The following is a 19,397-nucleotide window of genomic DNA, read 5'->3' on the forward strand; positions in this document are numbered from 1 at the left end:
TGGAATTAAGCGGTGACCCTGAGACTTGCACTTTTGCTCTTCCAGAAATAAGAACGATACCAACAGAAATCACTACCTGGAAAACATCAGCAAATCTTGAATGTACAAAACACCTCTTTCCCACCTTCGATCTGAATAATCATTTGCTTGGCAAGTTGGTAAATAAAAGCACTAACTTCAAGCTCCCTATCGTCAGGATCACCTTTCTCATCTGTTTTGAGAGCAACTAACACAGTGTTGTCCTGTCTTACAAACAACAATCCAATGAAGCTCCTTCATTTTCAATGTGAAGACGTTAAGAAATGGAATCTACACATATTGTAGTATTTCCAAATACAAAGAAACATTTACTGTTTAAAATCAATCTATAAAAATTCAGGGGCATAAATATTCTGTTGATTATAAAGAGTACAATTATAATATACATTCTTTTTTTCTTTTTTTTTAATTACTAATGATCCTCTGTGCCTAAGGACAGGTTAAAGGAGCCTGGCAAATGTTCCTGTCAAAAAAAATTAGGTCCTTCGAAGTGGTCTTTATGTCCCGAATTTAAAAAGCAAAAGGAAACAGGATATCCCAAAGTCACAAGTCACTCTGAGCCTTACAGTCCTCCTGAAGCTATTGAAGAGGGAATGCTTCACATTATAATGTTACTAACACTACTCTCAATCAAGTCACACCAACATACTATATGTAAAAACCCTGCTGAGGATGAGCGTTCTTTCTTTCACATTTTAACTCTATTCTCTTTCTCCTTATACCAGTTTTCTGCCTACTCCTTAAAGTGAACCTTGGCTTGGTTTTGACAAGCTGTGTGTGCTCACATGTGTGAAGTTCTATCTGTCCTTTTAAGCTAATGGTGGTTTTGGCACTTGCAATGCTCCCAGTTGCTCTAGCTCGCTGTGCACAGCACAGAGTGATTTAAGACTTGGGCACTGCAGCAGACACCTGAACTATGCACATCGGAACGACTCAGAGCAGCAATCCTAAGTCAGAACACACGTGTAATGGGCTAGTGCTGCCTGTATAATTTTCCCTTTCATTTTAGTATCTGTTAAAAGCAATTTGAGACAGATTATGATGCACCCACAAGACAATTTTTTCTTCCCCTAGCTGTCAAATTCAGAACATTAAGTGGAAACAGAGGGGAAGCCGCAGAAAGCTCTAACGCTGGCTTTACCAAGCAAATATGTTGCTTTACTGAAAAGCTGTCACTGCAATAGCTCTGCAGTTCAACTGGCAGAGAGGTGCCACCCGTAGCCTCCCACTGCTGCGGACCAGCACGATACCCGCAGGCTTATGTTGGTTTAAGAGACAAAAAAGACCAGAAAAAACCATGTGATTAAAATATCATTGCGTATGTTTCGCTTGCTGGTGGGCAAAATACTGCAAATTAAATCGCACCTTTCTTTGCGCCAGAGACAAACAACAACACTCTTCCAGGAGAGTCTAATGAATATTTTAAATTCTTGGGACAACCCCAGTTATTCAAAACTCCTTATAATTCAAAGCAAAGCTAAGTTTCCAAAAAGCTTAATTACAAAGTAAGTGTTCTCGATTACCCCAAATCTATATTCATCAACATATTCACCATTATCTGGAGATAGTGGGTAACCAAGCTTAGCACATAAACACCTCTAGGCAGCTCACAAAATCCAGCTTTTATCCATGAGACTGCATTTCAGGTAAATGCTGCAAGATCCTCTCTGGACCACCCAGAACATAGGCAGCAATTACTCACAGGCTTTTTGAAATCTCTTCATTTGCACAGCATGGCTATTTCAGATGCACGTGCTAATGGGACAGGAGCAAAAACAGAATCTAGCCTCCCTGGATATGGCAAGGTCAGAAATAGTCTCAATTAGCACAATGTTTTCTCCAAAATATGTAAAATTTTGAATTTCCTGGTAATTTCCACAAGAATCTGAGTCAGTACTACTATGGGACCATTTATGAAGGCCTTCTCAGTCCCCCAGATAAATAAATTGCCTCCAGCTTGTGTGATTTCTCCTCCATTCAGGAAACCAGGACTACCATCAAATAACAAATAACTTCACTGAGGACACTTGAGCCCCATTATCAACTTTTTAAACTTAAAAAAAAAAAAAAAAAAGGCAAAACCCCAAGTATTCAGTTTGTCAGCTGGGTGAAAATGGGGATAACCTCCTGTTTAGCACAGTAATTCAGATATAGTTTTTACATTATACCGAATAAACTCCACGCAACTCCCTCCTGCCCTCATGACTGCACACATCTCTCTCTCAAGGGATGCTTTGAAAGGACAGAGGTCTAAACTCTATCTACATTTTCAAGGCACAAAAACTTATTTTATGATTTTCCAATTCCCTTTAGCCACACAAATCTGTAAGGAAGTGAAAGAAGAGAGGGAAACAGAGCACTCTTTGTAGTTGTATACAGGCACTGGACAATTCTCCCACTACAGTATAGAAACCAGTGGTGTTACGCTCTGTTATTTTAAGAATACCAACATTGCTCATAGATCACCACATTAGTTTTACCAAAAGAATCCAAGGAATTAAAACTCCGTTTCTGCTGAATTTCTTACCTGCTCCCACCAACAGGAGGGAGAACTAAACTGTATTTAGAGATCAAACAAGATCTGGTATCGTGAGGGGCTGCAGGGGGAAGGAGGGAAATCAAGAAAGGCTGGGATTGAATGGGATCATGCAGCACCAATAGATGGGAGCCCTCAATCACCATATCCATGTTTCAGTTAGCTGCATTTCACATGAGTATTACAGAAAATGTGGCTGGTGAGAATCAAATGGGAGAGGACAACAGCGGATCGCCCTGAGAGCACAAAGCAGGGCATCCTGGAGGAATGGAATGTTATCTGTGAATGAAGGGACAATGAGGCGTAGACAACTGATGAAACACTCATACAGAAACGGCTGGGCTCTTTGGCTTCAGTGGCTCCCACTGGAAAGACTACAAACTCAGTAGGTCTCAATGAAAACCAGTGAGAAACACCATAAAGTGCAGACACTTCACAGCAGCCCTCTGTCACCACAAAAACCTAAGTATTAGGCTTGGTTTGCTGTAAAAGCCTACACTTCTCTGCACTTGCCTATTCAGTCTAATTTCATCATTCAAGACAGGAAAAATGCAGAGGGAACAAACAGCCCATCTTCCACTACTGCTTCTAGGAAGTTTTGCTTCAGGTGCTCAGGAACCAGCAATAACTCCTGGGCTTGCAAGAGATATGTTAGTTGATAGCAAGGAACAGCAACAAGAATTCACAGGAAAAGTCACTTTAAAAGCTTATGTATGGTCTAAATTTGGAAGCAATTTTGGTTACATCCTATTTATTCAGTCACAGAAACAAGTATCTCATAGAGATACTCCTCTCATTGTGAAAAAAAGCTTTGGTTCAGAAGTAATCTGATTACAGTATTTTAAGAAACATGGAGCAATTTAGCCTTGCTAAAACAACTGCAAACCTCTTCGGTGGAGGGCTTCTGTGTACCTTACAGAGGGCAACAAAATTTGAAACATTCAGTATATCCACAGTTACAATTCACCTTGGGGAAACAGTTGCACAAGTACCTTTTTCTCGTATACATCTTGCCAAACAATGCCAGCAAAGAATTTGTGCTGCATAATCTCCTTGGCATCATCAGGACCGCCACCTAACCTGTTTGGGGCAAAATAAGTAATTAAATGTTTGAGTAGAGTTATTTTTTCTCATGCAATTTTTATTAAACTGTAGTGAAGAAATTCTGAGTTTATACAATACATATGGGAGCAGTTCTAGCATTTGCTTCATATTTGTTTTTTTGTGCAAGGGCTGCAGGATAGTCTATTTTAGGCTTCAACACAGTTCCACTAAAAGATTTGAAAACATACTAACAAATAGAATTAGAATAAAGGTCTCTCTTAAACAAACAAAGCAAAAAATAGTAATAATCACAATTCAAAAGACCTGCCCTTCAGGAAAGATGCTCTCCTAGGGACCACAGTAGATCCTGCAAGTAAAAGGTCTGAGCCACACACCCTTCTCTCTTTCTAAATTAACAAGTGACTACCACTTAGAATTTTCTAGAGCAGAGTGATGCCAGCACTAAAACTGAATTTGATTTTGAAGTGTAAGAGAGGCAAGGATTTTTAAGACAAACTGATTTATGCAACCTGATTTAAATTTCCATTAAAGAAAACAGTTGACAACTGCAGTGATAATATCATGTTGTATGCAAATCTTTCCTCCTCCTCGGCTTCACGAAAGCACAAAGGGTGTTTTATTGACTTAAGGTATATCAAGATAAAGCACTTTTATTCCAAAATAAAACTGTCCACACAGTTTATAGATGCAATCAGTTTAGTTGCAGTCTTGAGCTAATAGATGCTTAAATTTTGCTGTGGAGGTTAAAATGTTCTCTAAAAGACTGAACCACATCTGCAAGCAAAGGCATGCACTGAGAAAACAAAACACATACTGAGTAATCAGCAGGAGACTTACTTTCAGGTAACAAGGTTAAGAAGACGCCCAGGATTCTAAGTACAAGAGGTGCCACCACATTCATCCAGGCTGACCTCTAGTATCTGCCTGTCCTCTGAGTCTTGGTGCCACTGGCAAACTGAGATATTATCCCCATTTTAAGAGCTTGGAACAATGCCTCTACGTGACCAAGGCTAGAGCTATACTGCTACAGAAAAAAGGGCCAAACCCTTTGAACCCGAAGCCAAGCTGTCCGGTCAGGCCTCCACCCTTGCTGCACAGCAGCTGGCCCTGAATCTCCTCCAGGCCACCTGCGGTAACGCTGCAGCCCTAATACATGATTATTTGGGGATAGAGGGGAGGGGTTTGGTTCAAAATATCAGAGATAATGTGAAGGCTGTGCTAAAGCCCACTGAAGTGGTATTTTTACAGCTTGAGACTGCACTGCACGGTGTGGGATGTAGCTTGAAGGCACAGTGCTACTGGGACAGTGTTGGACGATCGTTTAGTGCGGAGGAGACAAATACTGTGATGCTTTGTCCACACAGCAGACTGGAAAGTGATCCCGGTGCGTGCAACCCTCTCAGCCATGCCCGAGCACTGTCTTCAGAGAACGCAAGCTGGCAGAGGCCAGCTGTACCAGACAGACCAAGCAGCAGAGGTGCCTGAGAGCTCAGAGTCCATGCTTGCTTCCTGGCTCTCTTCCATTTAGCAGCACAGCAACCTAAAGGGTCTGCTCCTCCACCTTCCTTCAGGAAACGTGCAGTGGAACAGGGAACGGGTCCCCAGTCTTCCAGTACCAAAGTGTTGGGTGATGCTCTCCTTCCCCAGGTAAGCTCTGAGACCAAGCCTAAGTTCACCCTTGAGCTCCACAGGCCAAACCAACGACTCTCCCATCTGCCTGGCAGCACCTTATACAGCTGCAGAGCAGCCTGGAACAGAGACGAACTCCAGGGCAGCCTGGGAACAGAGACAAACTCTGCGAGTAATCATCTCTCAGCTGGTTTCCCACAGGTCTAGAGGCTTTGCCAAGTCTCTACCAGGCTCCTTGTTGCTTCCCCAGCACAGATGATGATGGCCAGTGAAGAAGAGGGTGGAGTTGATCTTCTTTATCCACAGATGACAACAGACTGCACTTCTGCACAGAAGTCCAGGAGTGACTATGAGCTAAGAAGAACCTGAATCGTGTTTTGCAGAAGCATGCAGGAAGGCTGGCTGGCTGCACCCACGCAGGAGTGTTTTGGAGAATACGTTATCTAATACGAGCCTTTGTTCCATGAAGGGCAAACACACACTCGGGGAAATGCCAAGAAAAACCCCAGATGTTTTACTTACCTTTTAAAAATCTTTACTATTAAACAAATCCATTCAAAGCAAATGGGGAAATGATAGAAACCTCATATTTTGGATATGGGCTTATTCCAAAATACACTCTTGTTTCTCAGAATTATTATGAAAGGATCCTCTCAAGGAGAGCAAAATTATATCAGCACCTAACGCAAAAATCATGGTTAAGCACCACTGGGAACTGAAAGAGCAGCAGGTTTGTCTTTTGTAAGGACATGCAACAACTGCTTAAAAATACAGCAGGAATAGAAGTCTTGAAAAGCTTCTTGTACAATAAAGTTAAATTCTGTACACTTAAGTCTTCAGACAGAACCAAAACCAGTTTTAATAGGACTTCAAGAGAAAAAGCTGCTGAGATTTACAGTATACAAGGAAATATAACAGAAAGTGTAGACGCCAAAAAGCAATTAAAAAAACCCCAAAAACCAACAACCCCCAAAACCCCCAAAATCCTCAAAGCCTAAACTTCTGTCCAAATTGGTCTCCTTAAAAAATACCTGCCAAACAATTCTCGTTATTCATTTAACTTCCATCTATATTTCAGAGCCTTTGTTTCTGTATTTCAGCTAAGTCCCAAGGAGAAAATTATTAATAAACTGCAACATCAATATTAAACTGAAACAATTTCCACATTTTTAATTTTTCATGAAACTGTGTATTGCTTGCAAGTTCCTTTAATCATTTAATGACAAATGTCTGTGGCTCTGCAAATCAAGGGCAATCAGCTATCACTCCACAGATAAATAATGTGCAAATATTTTAAAAAATTTATGTAATATATATATATATATAAAAATATAAATATAGTGTATAAACACACAGTCAATAGTGAAAGTAGTATTATCACAGGCCAGAAGATTGCAATTAGTGGATCACAGGAAAAATGCTGTTTCTCTACTTGTCCATGTAAAAGTAAGCAGTGCTCAGCACCCAGGTCCATTCCCAGCTCTTTAAGAAGAAACCCACAAACTTCTAGTTTTATAGTTAAAAAGTTTCTACAGTAAGGACAGCCAGGGTCCAACACAGGAAAGTGGGCAGCAACCGCCTTCACTCTGCCCTGCCAAATAATCCCATTCATAAGCTCGTGCTTCGCCATATTAGGAGCCACAACACAGATTCTGACTGTGGGCGAATCCTCATCTGAAAACTGTCATACTTTCAGGTGACAGATTTCTGTTGTTTATAGATTTGCACGTGCACCACCCTCGTCTGAGAAAACAGCCACAGTTTTAGACACCACTTCTGCTGCCGTTCTCTTTTCACATGATTTCTCTGACTTTCCCCTGACCCCAAACCTGGTTGTACAGCAGTGCAAATATACCCACCAGGCTCGAGAAAATCAGCGCAGCAAAAGCTATTGGAGTTCACCAGCTCAGAGCACACAGACGCCTATTTCTCCTTCCCTGATACAGTCAGGATGGAGACTAGTAACTTATTCTACCATGACCCTTACCTTCAGAGGCCTCTAATAGCCACAGGGAAAAATTTAGGAACTGCATCTACATCGCTTTCCTGTGACCAGCACTATCAGCACAGAGAAGCTCTGCCTGGCTTTGGGAACAGCACGATTTGATGACTCCAGATTTGGAAGAAAAAGGCCACATTATTCCCAAAGCCCTGTACACATACTTTGGGGGCTTTCCTGCTTAGAGATTAAGATTTTGGAAAGCCTAATGCAACTCCCTGGTCTGTGCTGAGCTTTACTTCCCCATTTCTTCATTAACCACCTGCGTGCAACACGAAAGTAGTGGATCCAGTAACACTGGAAAAACTCCCACTCCCCAACATTAGTAACCACAGTCATGTTTGAGGATACCGAGGCTTGGAAGTCTCTAAACTACTGATTTCTAGAAAGCTGGGGAAAAAAAATCTCTTTAAATTTGCTTTTTACGTTTTCCTCAGCTTCAATTTAGATCTCTTATGGGTGAACTGTTTTGAGTTTGTCCAAACTTGTTCTGAATAGCTTTGGACTGAACTGATTTAGACTAAAATTATCATATAGAACAGCTAAATCTCAGTCTACTTCAAAGCTCCTGGTGAAACATATATGAAGACTTGAGCACTCCGCAGTTCAAGGGATACCCAGGACACTGGAGCTGTCTGGACATGGAAACACTTTTGTACTCAGGACACACCTATTTCAGAGCAAACGTAAGACACTTGTTGTGTGGTTTTAAAACTCTGGATGCCCACAACAAATGAAGTCTGCTGCCTAAGAGGACCATCCTCCTGCCTGCCACCAGCTAGCTGCAGTCCCCATGACTGTCACCTCTACCTCTTCCAAGTCCAGCAACGGCTGCATGGGCTGCAGACCGAGCTGTATCTGAGAGCAAGTTTGCTCAAGCCATCTACCCTTCCTGCAGCAGAGCACCACAAACAGAGGACACAGACATACACCTTAACTACAAATTGCCTCCTTTCATGAGGGAAAAACCCAAGGAGTTTGGTTTTCATGCAGGTAAAGGCTTGATTGACCCTGATATTCCTGAGCATCTGCAGCCAAAGTTGCACTCCGTACTTGGAAAGAATGACCATCACTAGAAAGAACAAAGCGCCAGATCTCTGTGTGGCTGCAAGGACTGGTCACCAGTTCCCAGCAACCACCTTCGGCACTCCAAAGCCACAACTACAACTCTGTGAAATTATTAAATCTTTTAACAGGCATTTGTGAAATGCTGCATCTTTCTTCCTCTCATTCTTCCCGAATGGCAAGGTCCAACAGCACCACAGAAGATAGAAGTAAATGAAGCAGCTTGTGACAAACCCCATCTGAAAGAGGATGAACAACCCTGACCTATGGCAAGGAGCACTAAGGCATGTAGTGAAAACACATGATCAAAATTCAGATGAAACTATCCTAAGTTCTCTCAAGTTTAAAACCTGCCCAGATTCAGAGCTAGCGAGACACTGCCTATTACAAACCCACCCACTCATCTAAACGCAGCCCGTTTACATGGATCACTCTGATCCCTGCCCACTTTCACAGGTTGCAGTCTCCACAGCCAGAGAAAGAATAACAGAAGTTAAAAACTTGGCTGTTTTATGTGTGAAAAAATGCTCTGATTACCTCCTTCCATTTGATACATGCCACAAAGCAGTGAAAGAGAATTTCGGGTCACTTTAAAAGGAAATACTTACAGAATAGATTTTTTTCCTTCTTAGGAAAATTAGGGCTCACATTACAAGATTAATAAACTTATATCAATCCCAAAAGAAACTTCAAAATTCCTTTTCTCTTACAAAATGGATTTTATATGACCAAATTTAGAAAACAGCCATGATTAAAAGCAGAATGAAATTTATTGGTCTTCACATTTTCCCCATATGCCTATGAGTTTGAGACTGAACTGGTATTACTGAACACAGAGTGCTAAGACTGCTTCTACATATCCAGCTCAGGTACAATAGGTAATTTTTAAGATTTAATTTGCTGATGCAAGTCACAATTCCCTAGCTCCTTGATATTTAACTTAAAATATCCTCATCACTGAGCTTCATTATATCAACCTTTTTTATTGTTGGGTTTTTCTGAGGCTTTTACGGGAAGGGACAACATCTCCCAGTTTCATTTTTCTCATGGTTTTGGCCGTCTCCTCCATCTCACTCTGAAGTTCATCAGCAGTTACTAAACGCTGCCAGTTCTGATGTTTTCTGCCACAGACAACATTACGATGACACCAACTTCTGTCCACCACTGGGCTTTGTGGAAGAGGGGATTTCTGTTGAATTACACAGTGGTTCCCCAAAGCATCATCAACGGGCTAATGTCAACCAGACCACTGCACATTATTTAACTTTTTACTGAGTGCATTTCGTAGCTATCTGGCTGTTTTTCTTCAATATGGCTCCATGAACTCACTATGAGTCAACTACCAAGTATGCCAATCACCCACCCCAGCACATAGACCACACAATAAAAAGAACGTAAAACTACAAGGCTAGGACTCAGGACTTCTACCCCTAGTGCTTCCAGCTCAGTTCTCCGTACTGTCTGAAACACTATGAAGTGCAGGGGATTTGCAGAATCACAACTTCAATTAAAAAGCTGGGTGAACGGTGATTGGTGAGAAACCAGTATTTAAGAATGGTCCCTGATCCAAAAAGCTTGGGAAGCACCAGTGTAATTAGCAAGCTGCGGGCCTGTGTGCAGGCTTGTCTAGTCTATAGTTATTTCTATCAGCAGCATGAAAATCATCTGTCCAACAGATCAGAGCATCACTGGTTCAAAGCCTGCAGAAGATACATGTGAAGAAGTGGCTATTTGTATAAAACGAGCATATTGTGGAGTAATTATTGGCATTGGGAAAACCTTGTAATTAGAAACAAGTGGCATTCTTTGTTTGTAAACAAATTACATTTTGGTTCATCAGAGATGCTCCTTTAAGAACAAATTACAGCAGATGCTGCTTGTTTCCAGTGACTGAAAGGCCCCACCTGAATAAGCTACAAAAGGGTCACAACTGTATTTAACCTGTGCTTTCCTGGACAGGAATCCTGTTGGCAGGGGCTGCAACCACGCTTGCAGAGCACAGTACCTGGGGGGGCTGCTAATCAATTACACAACCTTCTCCTGGAGGTCCCCTTGCAGGCACTGGGTTCAGGAGGCGCGTGCAGCTGTTGCCACCTAGTAGAAGGCTGGCCGCGATCCTGACTACAACTGTTCGTGGTTCCCCGTGTCACTGCTAAGTTGAATCCTCCGGCGGTACAAATTGTGTATTTGCGTTAGAAGACCTCTCAACAGGATTTTCCATCAAAAACCAGCGATGGAAATAGCCTACAGCGATGACAAAAATCCTTGCTACAAGTATCCACATACTGGCAAAAACCATTTTCCTGCTATGTGCGTGCGCGCGCACACACACAGGGAGACTAAACAAACATCAGAAAGCAAACCGGAATACTCTGCTTGCACCTCACATGAAAGATTTCCTATTTGGGGCCCATTTACAGTGGAAGGTACAGGACAGGAGATCAGGGGCAGAGTCACAATATTATTTGTTTTTAAAATGTCTGGGTTGACAAGATGGCAGGTTTTTAAACTGATGTTTATCTTTGTGCAAAGGTCAACATCCTTTTTGGATCTTGTTGTATTTTCTGTTTGTTAGCCATTAAAAGCTTGGGGTTTTTTTGTTTTGGTTTTTTTCTGGTTTTAAATCAAGGTTACTTTTTAAATAATACTGCATACCAAGAAAAGAAAAAAAAGGAGAAAGTAGGAAAAGTAGATTAAGCATGGTACAAACTCCACCACAAACATGGTACAAACACCACCACCTACTGTCTAAAGCAGGATATTAAATCACTCGCGTGGATTTAAGCAAAAAATTCAGAAAATGGACAGCAGCCTGAACTGGGACAGAAGGTGAAAGCAATCAGCATAGAGCAGCTTATAACCCACAGCAGCCATTGGATTCGTTATGACCAAAGGCAGGGTTAACTTGCTTTGTCCCAGGCTGTAGTTTTGCGTTAATGGCAGCCATCATATTCTGAAGTTCAGCCTTCTGATCACCAAAGTTGCTTCATGTCACTATTTGCAGTGTCAGTGCATGTCAAAAGTTAAAACAAAAATGAGTAGGTCCACTTGTTGCATCTTGGTGGATGATCATTTTGAATGGATTAGAAACAAAACTACCATTTTGTCTGAAATACCTTCCCTCAACTTTAAATAAAGAAAAATGGCTGGCATGCATACATGCAATAGCCCTTTGTGCAGTACCATTTTCAATTGTTTTTCAATGATGGCGATATGGGCATTTCATAAGGCAGCATAGAAACAGTCACTTTTAAGTCACCTGTCTTGAAGATAGTTCCCTTTCATAGACATGCCTCTGCATAGCACAATTATTAACAACTTTGTGAAGTGTTTTTTTTATATCTCTGAGGGCATGAGTGCTTAAAAGCACAACTATTAAGCAACAGTCTCACCTTTGCTTGGGGTCTTTCTTCAGCAAACCTGATAAGAGAGATTTTGCTTCAGGTGACAAAGTGCGTGGAAATCTAATCTCCTCCATAAGGATGAGTTCAAAGAGCTTTTCATGGTCCTGATTGTAGAAAGGGAGCCGGCCACACATCATCTCATACATCACAACTCCTAAACCCCACCAGTCCACTGCACGGCCATAGTCATTGTCTTCCAACACCTGCAGAAGCATAAGGAGAAGGGTTTAGAAGACATTCCCAAACCGGGCATAAACACAGAACTTGAGAGGCAAAATCCACCCCAGCAAGTTCATCTTTTCACACGTCACAGCCATATCTACCAGCAGAGTATTTGAAGAGGAACCATTTGAAAAGAACTGGCATCCACATTCACCGCACGACGTGAGCAGAAGGGGGAAAAGGAGGCAGCAGGTACGTTACGGCAGCTTCCTTCCCTTCTTCCTCCCACCCTCCCTCACATTATGGTCATAAGCACAACCTTTGAAAGCCCAAAGGCTGAGAACTGTTCCCATGTTACAAAGCCAGCTGTTAAATTCTCACTTATTCATCACAAACTGTTCCAAATGGGATCTAATTTTTTGAGAAAAACCACCAAAGAGCCAGTACAGGGAGAGCGGAAAAGACGGTCAACCTGTTATGTCACAAGCAACAAGCCAAACATCCCCATCATCTTCATAGCAACCTACACCCCTCAAAGGGTGGCTCTGCACATCCTGAAGGACCACCCACATATACTAAATGACTAATCTACATTAAAACACTAAGAGCCAGAACGCCACTCCTAACATTTGACTGGCTGTAAGGCCATAAAACAGCAGCCAAATTGTCTGGAAATGTTTCCCCTCCTCCCTCTCCAAAGGCACTTGCTTACTAGCTCTAACACTCCTGCCTCTGCTTAGAGGGCTGCAAACCCAGGAGCTGTCAGTGGGGTGGACTTCTGCCAGGTCTCACAGCAGAAGGAGTCCAGCACAGTTCATTCTTCCCTTCCCCTGGGCACTTCTACCTAACAAAGCCCCAGCTGGTGCAGGGACTTGGGACTCCAGCAGTGCCCTCCATCTCTCCTGCTTGTTCTGGGGAAGCCCTGTCATAGTGCATTTCTGATCTTCTGCACTGAAGGTTGCTGAAGGGAGTGGGGAGTGTTTTGTGGCTTGTGGAGTGGATGTTACGAGGACTTCTCTAGACTTTGTGTCTCCTGCGCAGTTGTCTGTAGCTGACACCAACAGTCTCATGTTCCAGACCCTGTCCTCAGGTTTTAGTTGCCATCTTTACTCTTTTCACGGGTCTGCACTCAACTGCTTACTCTTGCTAAAAGCACAAACCACGACCACACCACCATCGTGTTTTCTCACTGCATGGTGTCTGTGTGAGCTTTAAATTGCTACAATTCAGAATACTTTACACTCAGAATTAAAAGGGTGAAAGAGCCAAACAAAGTTGACCCAAATTTAACAGAAGCAGAATCTGAACCTCTTACAAACCTCGATAAAGGTTTTGCACACAAAAAAGAAGCATCAAGACACTCCACATAACAACTGTTTGCGCTCTGTCTCTCTTTATTCACTAATTGTTCCCCTTAATTATCTGAACGAGGGGAAAGGGCCTGCAGTAAAAATCAAAAGGCTGCCAGGTATTGGATTACCCCACGTTGGTCTATTTACAGCATCCCCTGCCGTATGATTCACACCAAACGACAGCTGGCTGTGCAGCTGCCCCGTATATGTATACGGCCGACACAGCTGCTGGCCGGACAGGATTCCAGGAGCCGGCCCTGTCCTTCCCAAGACATCGCAGCCCTTCAGCTCACAGGAGATATTGTGTGACAATGCAGTTACCGCTCTCTGAGTCACCCCGTTCAATAAGCGCTTCCTGTTCACACTCCCCTACACTTGGGTTACCTAAAATAAAACAGTCATGGGGCCTCCGATTTTTATTTTTTAAACTGCTGCAAGAGATGCAATAGGAGAGACTGAAAGAAAATGAAACCCACAAAGCCTTTATTGTGTATGTAATAAATGCTACAGGTGCTTTCGAAATGCAGCAAATACTTCAAATGTTACTTTAGTAAGCTTATTAATAGTCTGTATTATAATCTAGATTACTAACTACAACTCTTTTCTTCACCTCCATTAATTCTAAACAGAAAATAAAATGCTCATTTCTTCGAAGTTCTTTATCACAACGAGCATACGCTCTTATTAGTGATTGCACAGAACAGAGCAATGGTGTTAGTATCAAAAATATACTGCAACAAAAAAGGTATTGCACTCATCCATGATTTATTGCAACACACAGAATAGATAGCTGGGGAGTAGTAAAGTAACAAGGTCATTTCACTTAAATTAAAGGATCATCATTTCCTAACGAGCAGCTCCAGACTGCTGTGAGATGGAATTTGAAAGAGAAGGCAGAACAGCTGTAAACATCACAGCCATCACTGCATTTGACACATCAAAGTTGACATGGTTCAGTCACTGTCATCCATGCACAAGATTCCAGTATGAACCTAAAAACAACGATGCAACAACTGTGCAAACATGCCGCTATGTCGGATTCAAGTTACAAATGCAGACAAGAAGATCAAGACCCCTGCTTCTAAGGATGTATGACCTTAAATGCACGGAATATTGCTCATGCACAATTTCCAGATTTTTTGCATGCTACCGACCAGATGACAAAAGCCTCCAGAATTTAACACTCCAACTCACAGATGGGATTTGCAAGTAAGGGAGAGAGCGGGGTTAATCAAAAGGATTTGTCCTTCAGGGTTTTGGATGAGCCAACTCACCATAAATATTAAAAAGAAAAATAACAGCAAATAATGTAACAGAAAGAACAACATAACACCTGCACAGGGAATTCCCACATTCCAAGTTAGGAAAAAACAAAACCAAAACAATAAATATTTTTAGTCTCCTCAAAATCCTTGATGAGAAACTGAAGTTCAGCAATTGATTTTAAGAGGGAAGCTAAAATAAAAGCCATGTTTATGAATAATAAACACTCTGTCATGCTGCTAATTACTCCCTGCATCAGTAAATCTCAAATTGTGGTGCATAGACCCCAATTTAGATTCACTGAAGACTTCTGGTGATCTGTGGAGAGCTGGCAGCTATCATGAGACTGACTCCACCTCCTTGCTGCAAGCTACTTCGACAGGTGCCCATGTTCTTCATTATTACGAAGAGACTGGAGGCCCTTGAAAGCAGGTGGGAGAAAGACAGAAAGACAGACAGACAGACAGACAGAAACCAAGAGCACACTGCCGCTGCTATGCAAGCAAAAAGTGCTGATCAGCAAAGCCATCAGCTCTCATTAGAAATATTCCTCCTCCGCTTTGGTTTGCCATACTTTGTACTTCTGCATACTTCAACTCCAGAAAAGTTTGCAATGCTCAAGTCTCCCATCTCGGAGAAAGGCTACATCCTGGCTGTGCCAACAATATGTAATCTGCCAGCAGTCCAAGGCTTGCTTCTGCCTGTGCTCCGAGCTGGGTGGAAGTCTTAATGCCACGGGTAGCAAAGGCCACCCACTACAAGGCAACCAGCCCTTCTGCGAGGCACACTGCATTAGCTCAGGTTTGGTGCCCTTCTAATACAGCGAGTCTGCTTCCAGACAGCTCAGAGCGTGGGCAGAGAAAACTAGCGTCTGCCTGCAAAATACCATGTATACATATATTCTCTATCACACAACTTCACTTTTGATCTGCCTGTAACTAACTCACAGCTATAACACCACCTGTGTTGCACAACTCTCAGAAGGAGTATTTCCAGGATGAAAATTGCAAGGACACCTTTGCTTTATACTTAAACAAAACCAAAAAAAAAAAAAATCAGGCCAAAAAAATCCCCAAAACATACAGTTTGGGGACTGAGATCCCCTGCTTGGATTTATTTCCTCTGAAGCTGAAAAGTTCAAATTAACATTAAGAAACATCTTGTGCACTTACAGGCACAAAACAGTTGGCACTTTTAATGCATACCATGCTAAATACTGCAAAAAAAAGCTTAGTCTGTCCTGTTTGTGAAAACATGTCACCTTATACTGTTTTCAAAGAGTAAAAGAATTGGACAATACTTTTACTTAATCGAAGTCCTGTTAATAGCTTTCAAATAGGCCAACACACAGCAAACTGCAGAACAGTCACCAATCCATCACATAGTATTTGAAGTGTTTTTAAAGGGTTTTTTAAAACTAGATTTCTGACACAACAAGAAAGCACTGTTCCAGTAAAATGTAAATATTCCCTAAAGTGGAAGGAAGATACTACCCTGCCCCAAAATTATCACGTACTGTTATGCTAAGATAGGTCCCAGAACATGATGAATAAAAGATTTTCACTATGTGTTGTTATATAACAGTAGTTACTGTATGAACACATTATGGCACAGGAATTATTCTGTATCACTACTGCTATCACGGATGGCATTTAAGACGATAATTTAGTACAACAGCCAACATAAACATACCTCTGGTGCAAGATACTCTGGAGTGCCACAGAAAGTCTTCATTGTTGCTCCATCCTTGATGCCTTCTTTGCACAGTCCAAAGTCTGTTATTTTTATGTGTCCATCTTTATCCAGCATAAGATTTTCCAACTGAGAAGAAAATCCAAATGAGAGACATTATTATGTGTAAGATACACTGCTCCTGAGCAAGTCAATGAAAGACATGAATTTCTGCAGATTATTTTTCAACCTTGTTCTCACTGGGGTCAGAACCATAGCAACTGCCAAAGCACGTATGATGTAAATATACATTTATATCACTTTCCTAAGTTCTTTAGGGAACGTTAGGTAACTAATTTGCAGTCTTTGGGTGACCGACCATATAGACAGAAAGAATCCAGAATGTAGACCACTTCTACAATATTATCACCAACAGAACACCAGTTCTTTTAAAAATATATTAAGTATTCCCCCTCACACAACTTCATCCCTGCTTTTACTCTAAGTGATTTTATGAAATATTCTGCATCAGTAAAGGATAGCAAATGAAACAAACAATCAAATGCAAGGCTAAGGAACCACTTCCAAATAAACCCTTTACATGAGAATCACTTTTTACATTTACTCAGCACCTAGCCTGCGCCACTAATTTGTCAGAAAGCCATCCAGATTTCAGGACAGAGTTTCTACTGTGTATGAAATAAAGCGCAGTGTCAAAGGAATCATGGCAGTATGGGAGACGAAATCCCAGCAGGAATCCCAAAATGACTTTGACATAGCCTAAAAACATTACACAGCATGATTCATTTTAAATTGCTCCTAAATGAACTACCAGTATCCCCCATCCTCTCCTGAAAACACTTCTCAGGAAAAAAAAAAAAAAAGCTATTGCTGCATTTTCCTCAAGAATTTCCCAAGTTTGTTTGCTCTGAGATTTCCTGTTTTGCTGGGTTTGGGGGGCGGTTTCCCCCTTTTGTGCTCACCAAACAAGTAAGCAACTTGAAGCTTATCCAATTTTCTAACTGCAAACAGGTACTATGGAGATAGTGCTGCGCAGCATATCGCAAGGAAGGACAACATCCACACAGTATGAATTTGCATCTATCTGATAAGACCTGGGATGAAGAGCCCAGGATTACGTTACACCATGCAGAAGAGCCAGCAACGTTTCTCTTAACATAAGAGAACATAAGCAGGCAAGTGAAAATGCAACCCAAGTAGCTCAGTAACCCTTCCTATTCTCTGAAAAGCTGCCAGGGTCCTGATAAATGCGTTATACAACCTCTTAGACTATAAAAGTGTTTAGATATCCTGTAAAGTCAAGTCCAACAGCTGCAATAGCTGTTATGTTGAAGTTCAGTCAGGAAAGGCTTTCTTGTAGTTCAGGCTCATTTGCTTTTGTGACTAAGAAAAAAAAAAGCACAAACCCAAAAAGCCTATGAAATTATTTTTCTATGTACCTTCAAATCTCTATAAACCACATTCTTCTCTGAATGCAGGTAATCCAGCGCTGAAACAATCTCAGCTCCATAAAACCGAGCCCGGTCTTCAGAAAAGACACGCTCTCTTGACAGATGGAAAAACAACTACAAGAACGATAATTTGTTACCTTTAGATTGCATGTTTCTGAGTTACGTCTCGCACTTCGCAGCCCATCCTGCTTGGAATGTGATACCACTTAAAAGAAAATCCCTTCCCATCCTCATCCAGCTGTGTTCCCAAATGTGTTAAAAAGCATCATAAATTAAGTGATTGGACAATTATATCTCATATTCACAGATGCACACTTATAACCAGTTTGTGTGCTACACATTCTTGTACGTACAGAAAATTAAAAAACCTCATCGATTGAACTACAATAACATATTAAAACCACAGCTTAATGCATGATTTAGAGACATGTTAATATTCCAACTTTCCATTCTTGACTAACGGTAGTTTGCTGTTTCTAGTTCTCTCCAAAGTAATGCATGCTCACAATATTCATTAAAAAGTGTTAAAACGTTGTCTGAAGAGCAACTAGAAAGCAACCTTGCTTTCTTGAATTACTAACTGTCAGATTACAATATGTTGCTGTCATGTAAAATATGAACCTACACCCAAAAACTCTATTCTCTAAAAATGGAGTTAAGAAAATTAAGAGTCTTAATTCTTAATATTAGTTAAACCTGCAAACAGCTGTTTAACTGGGACAACTTGGATTAATTAGAATTGCAAACATGGACCTTAGCTAAATAATGTCAAACAGAATTAGTAGTAGTACAGGAAAATCCTAAAGTATTAAACATTATTACATTTCCCTTACCTCCCCTCCATTAGCATACTCCATAACAAAACACAAGCGATCATGTGTCTGAAAGGAATACTTTAAAGCCTGAAACAGATTTAAACCAAGACTTAGAAGACAGATCACACTGACAGTTATAAAAGCATTTTAAATAGAATTTCAGAAACGTAGACACACATGAAATTTTCTATTTTAGTGGACGTTTTGTCCTTGGATCTTACATAATACTTACACTTTCCTGTTGCAGCTGAGGACTGATCCACCGCCAACTTATTTCATTAAATAAATTTAACAAAACATTAAAACAATCCCTTGCAGAAGCTATCAGTAACACCTATAATGCCGGGAAACAAAGTCCTGGCCCATTAACAGTGATACAAAATGTACCAATAATGGCTCTGAAGTTTCCTCCCCAGGCCACAAGCTCCCACAGTTTCATCCCACAGACAAGAGGCCACAACCAAACCCCAGAGCACAAGATTTTACTGCACTGGCTATAAGCCCTTTTAGATGAAACAGATATATTTACACACACCAGCACCCTGGTCTCTGCCCTGCTGCCTCCAACTGCTCCCCGTTGACAGCCTGCCAGAGGATTGAGCAATGCTGCCATCAATTTGTGAGCAATTCACAAAAACAGACCGGATGGAGGGTGTGATGGAGTGTCACAAGGTGCCTTTGTACAGTCCTGTCACATGTATTCCTGTGGCAAAAGTAACAACAACTTGTTTGCCACAGTCTCAAGTTTTTTGGTCATAACCCAGTCTCCTAGCTGACTTCTCAAGACAGCCCTTGTTTTGGATATTTGGGTTTATGAAAGCATTAAAAAGAAAATACCACATATGAAATCATCGTCTTCATTACTAGGGGTGGCATTTTCAAACCAGTCATATTTTTGCAGAGAAAGGGAGGATCGGGTTTTAGA

At 41.4% G+C, this 19,397-nt stretch overlaps 1 protein-coding gene across 8 annotated transcripts in view; it reads right to left on the reverse strand.

The window, feature by feature from the left end:
* AKT1 (AKT serine/threonine kinase 1) overlaps positions 1–19,397 on the reverse strand; it is a 76,822-nt gene that overhangs the window by 5,423 nt on the left and 52,002 nt on the right. For all 8 annotated transcript variants that reach the window (XM_049828470.1, XM_049828473.1, XM_049828469.1 and 5 more), the window contains 5 exons: positions 18,491–18,559; positions 17,646–17,771; positions 16,207–16,335; positions 11,726–11,940; positions 3,568–3,655 (listed from right to left, as the gene is read on the reverse strand). In XM_049828470.1, coding sequence (XP_049684427.1) covers positions 3,568–3,655; positions 11,726–11,940; positions 16,207–16,335; positions 17,646–17,771; positions 18,491–18,559 — 627 coding nt within the window. The remainder of the gene's footprint in view (positions 1–3,567; positions 3,656–11,725; positions 11,941–16,206; positions 16,336–17,645; positions 17,772–18,490; positions 18,560–19,397) is intronic.

This window comes from Accipiter gentilis, chromosome 25 (genome assembly GCF_929443795.1).
Source record: "Accipiter gentilis chromosome 25, bAccGen1.1, whole genome shotgun sequence".
In the NCBI taxonomy this organism is placed as follows: Eukaryota; Metazoa; Chordata; class Aves; order Accipitriformes; family Accipitridae; genus Astur; species Astur gentilis.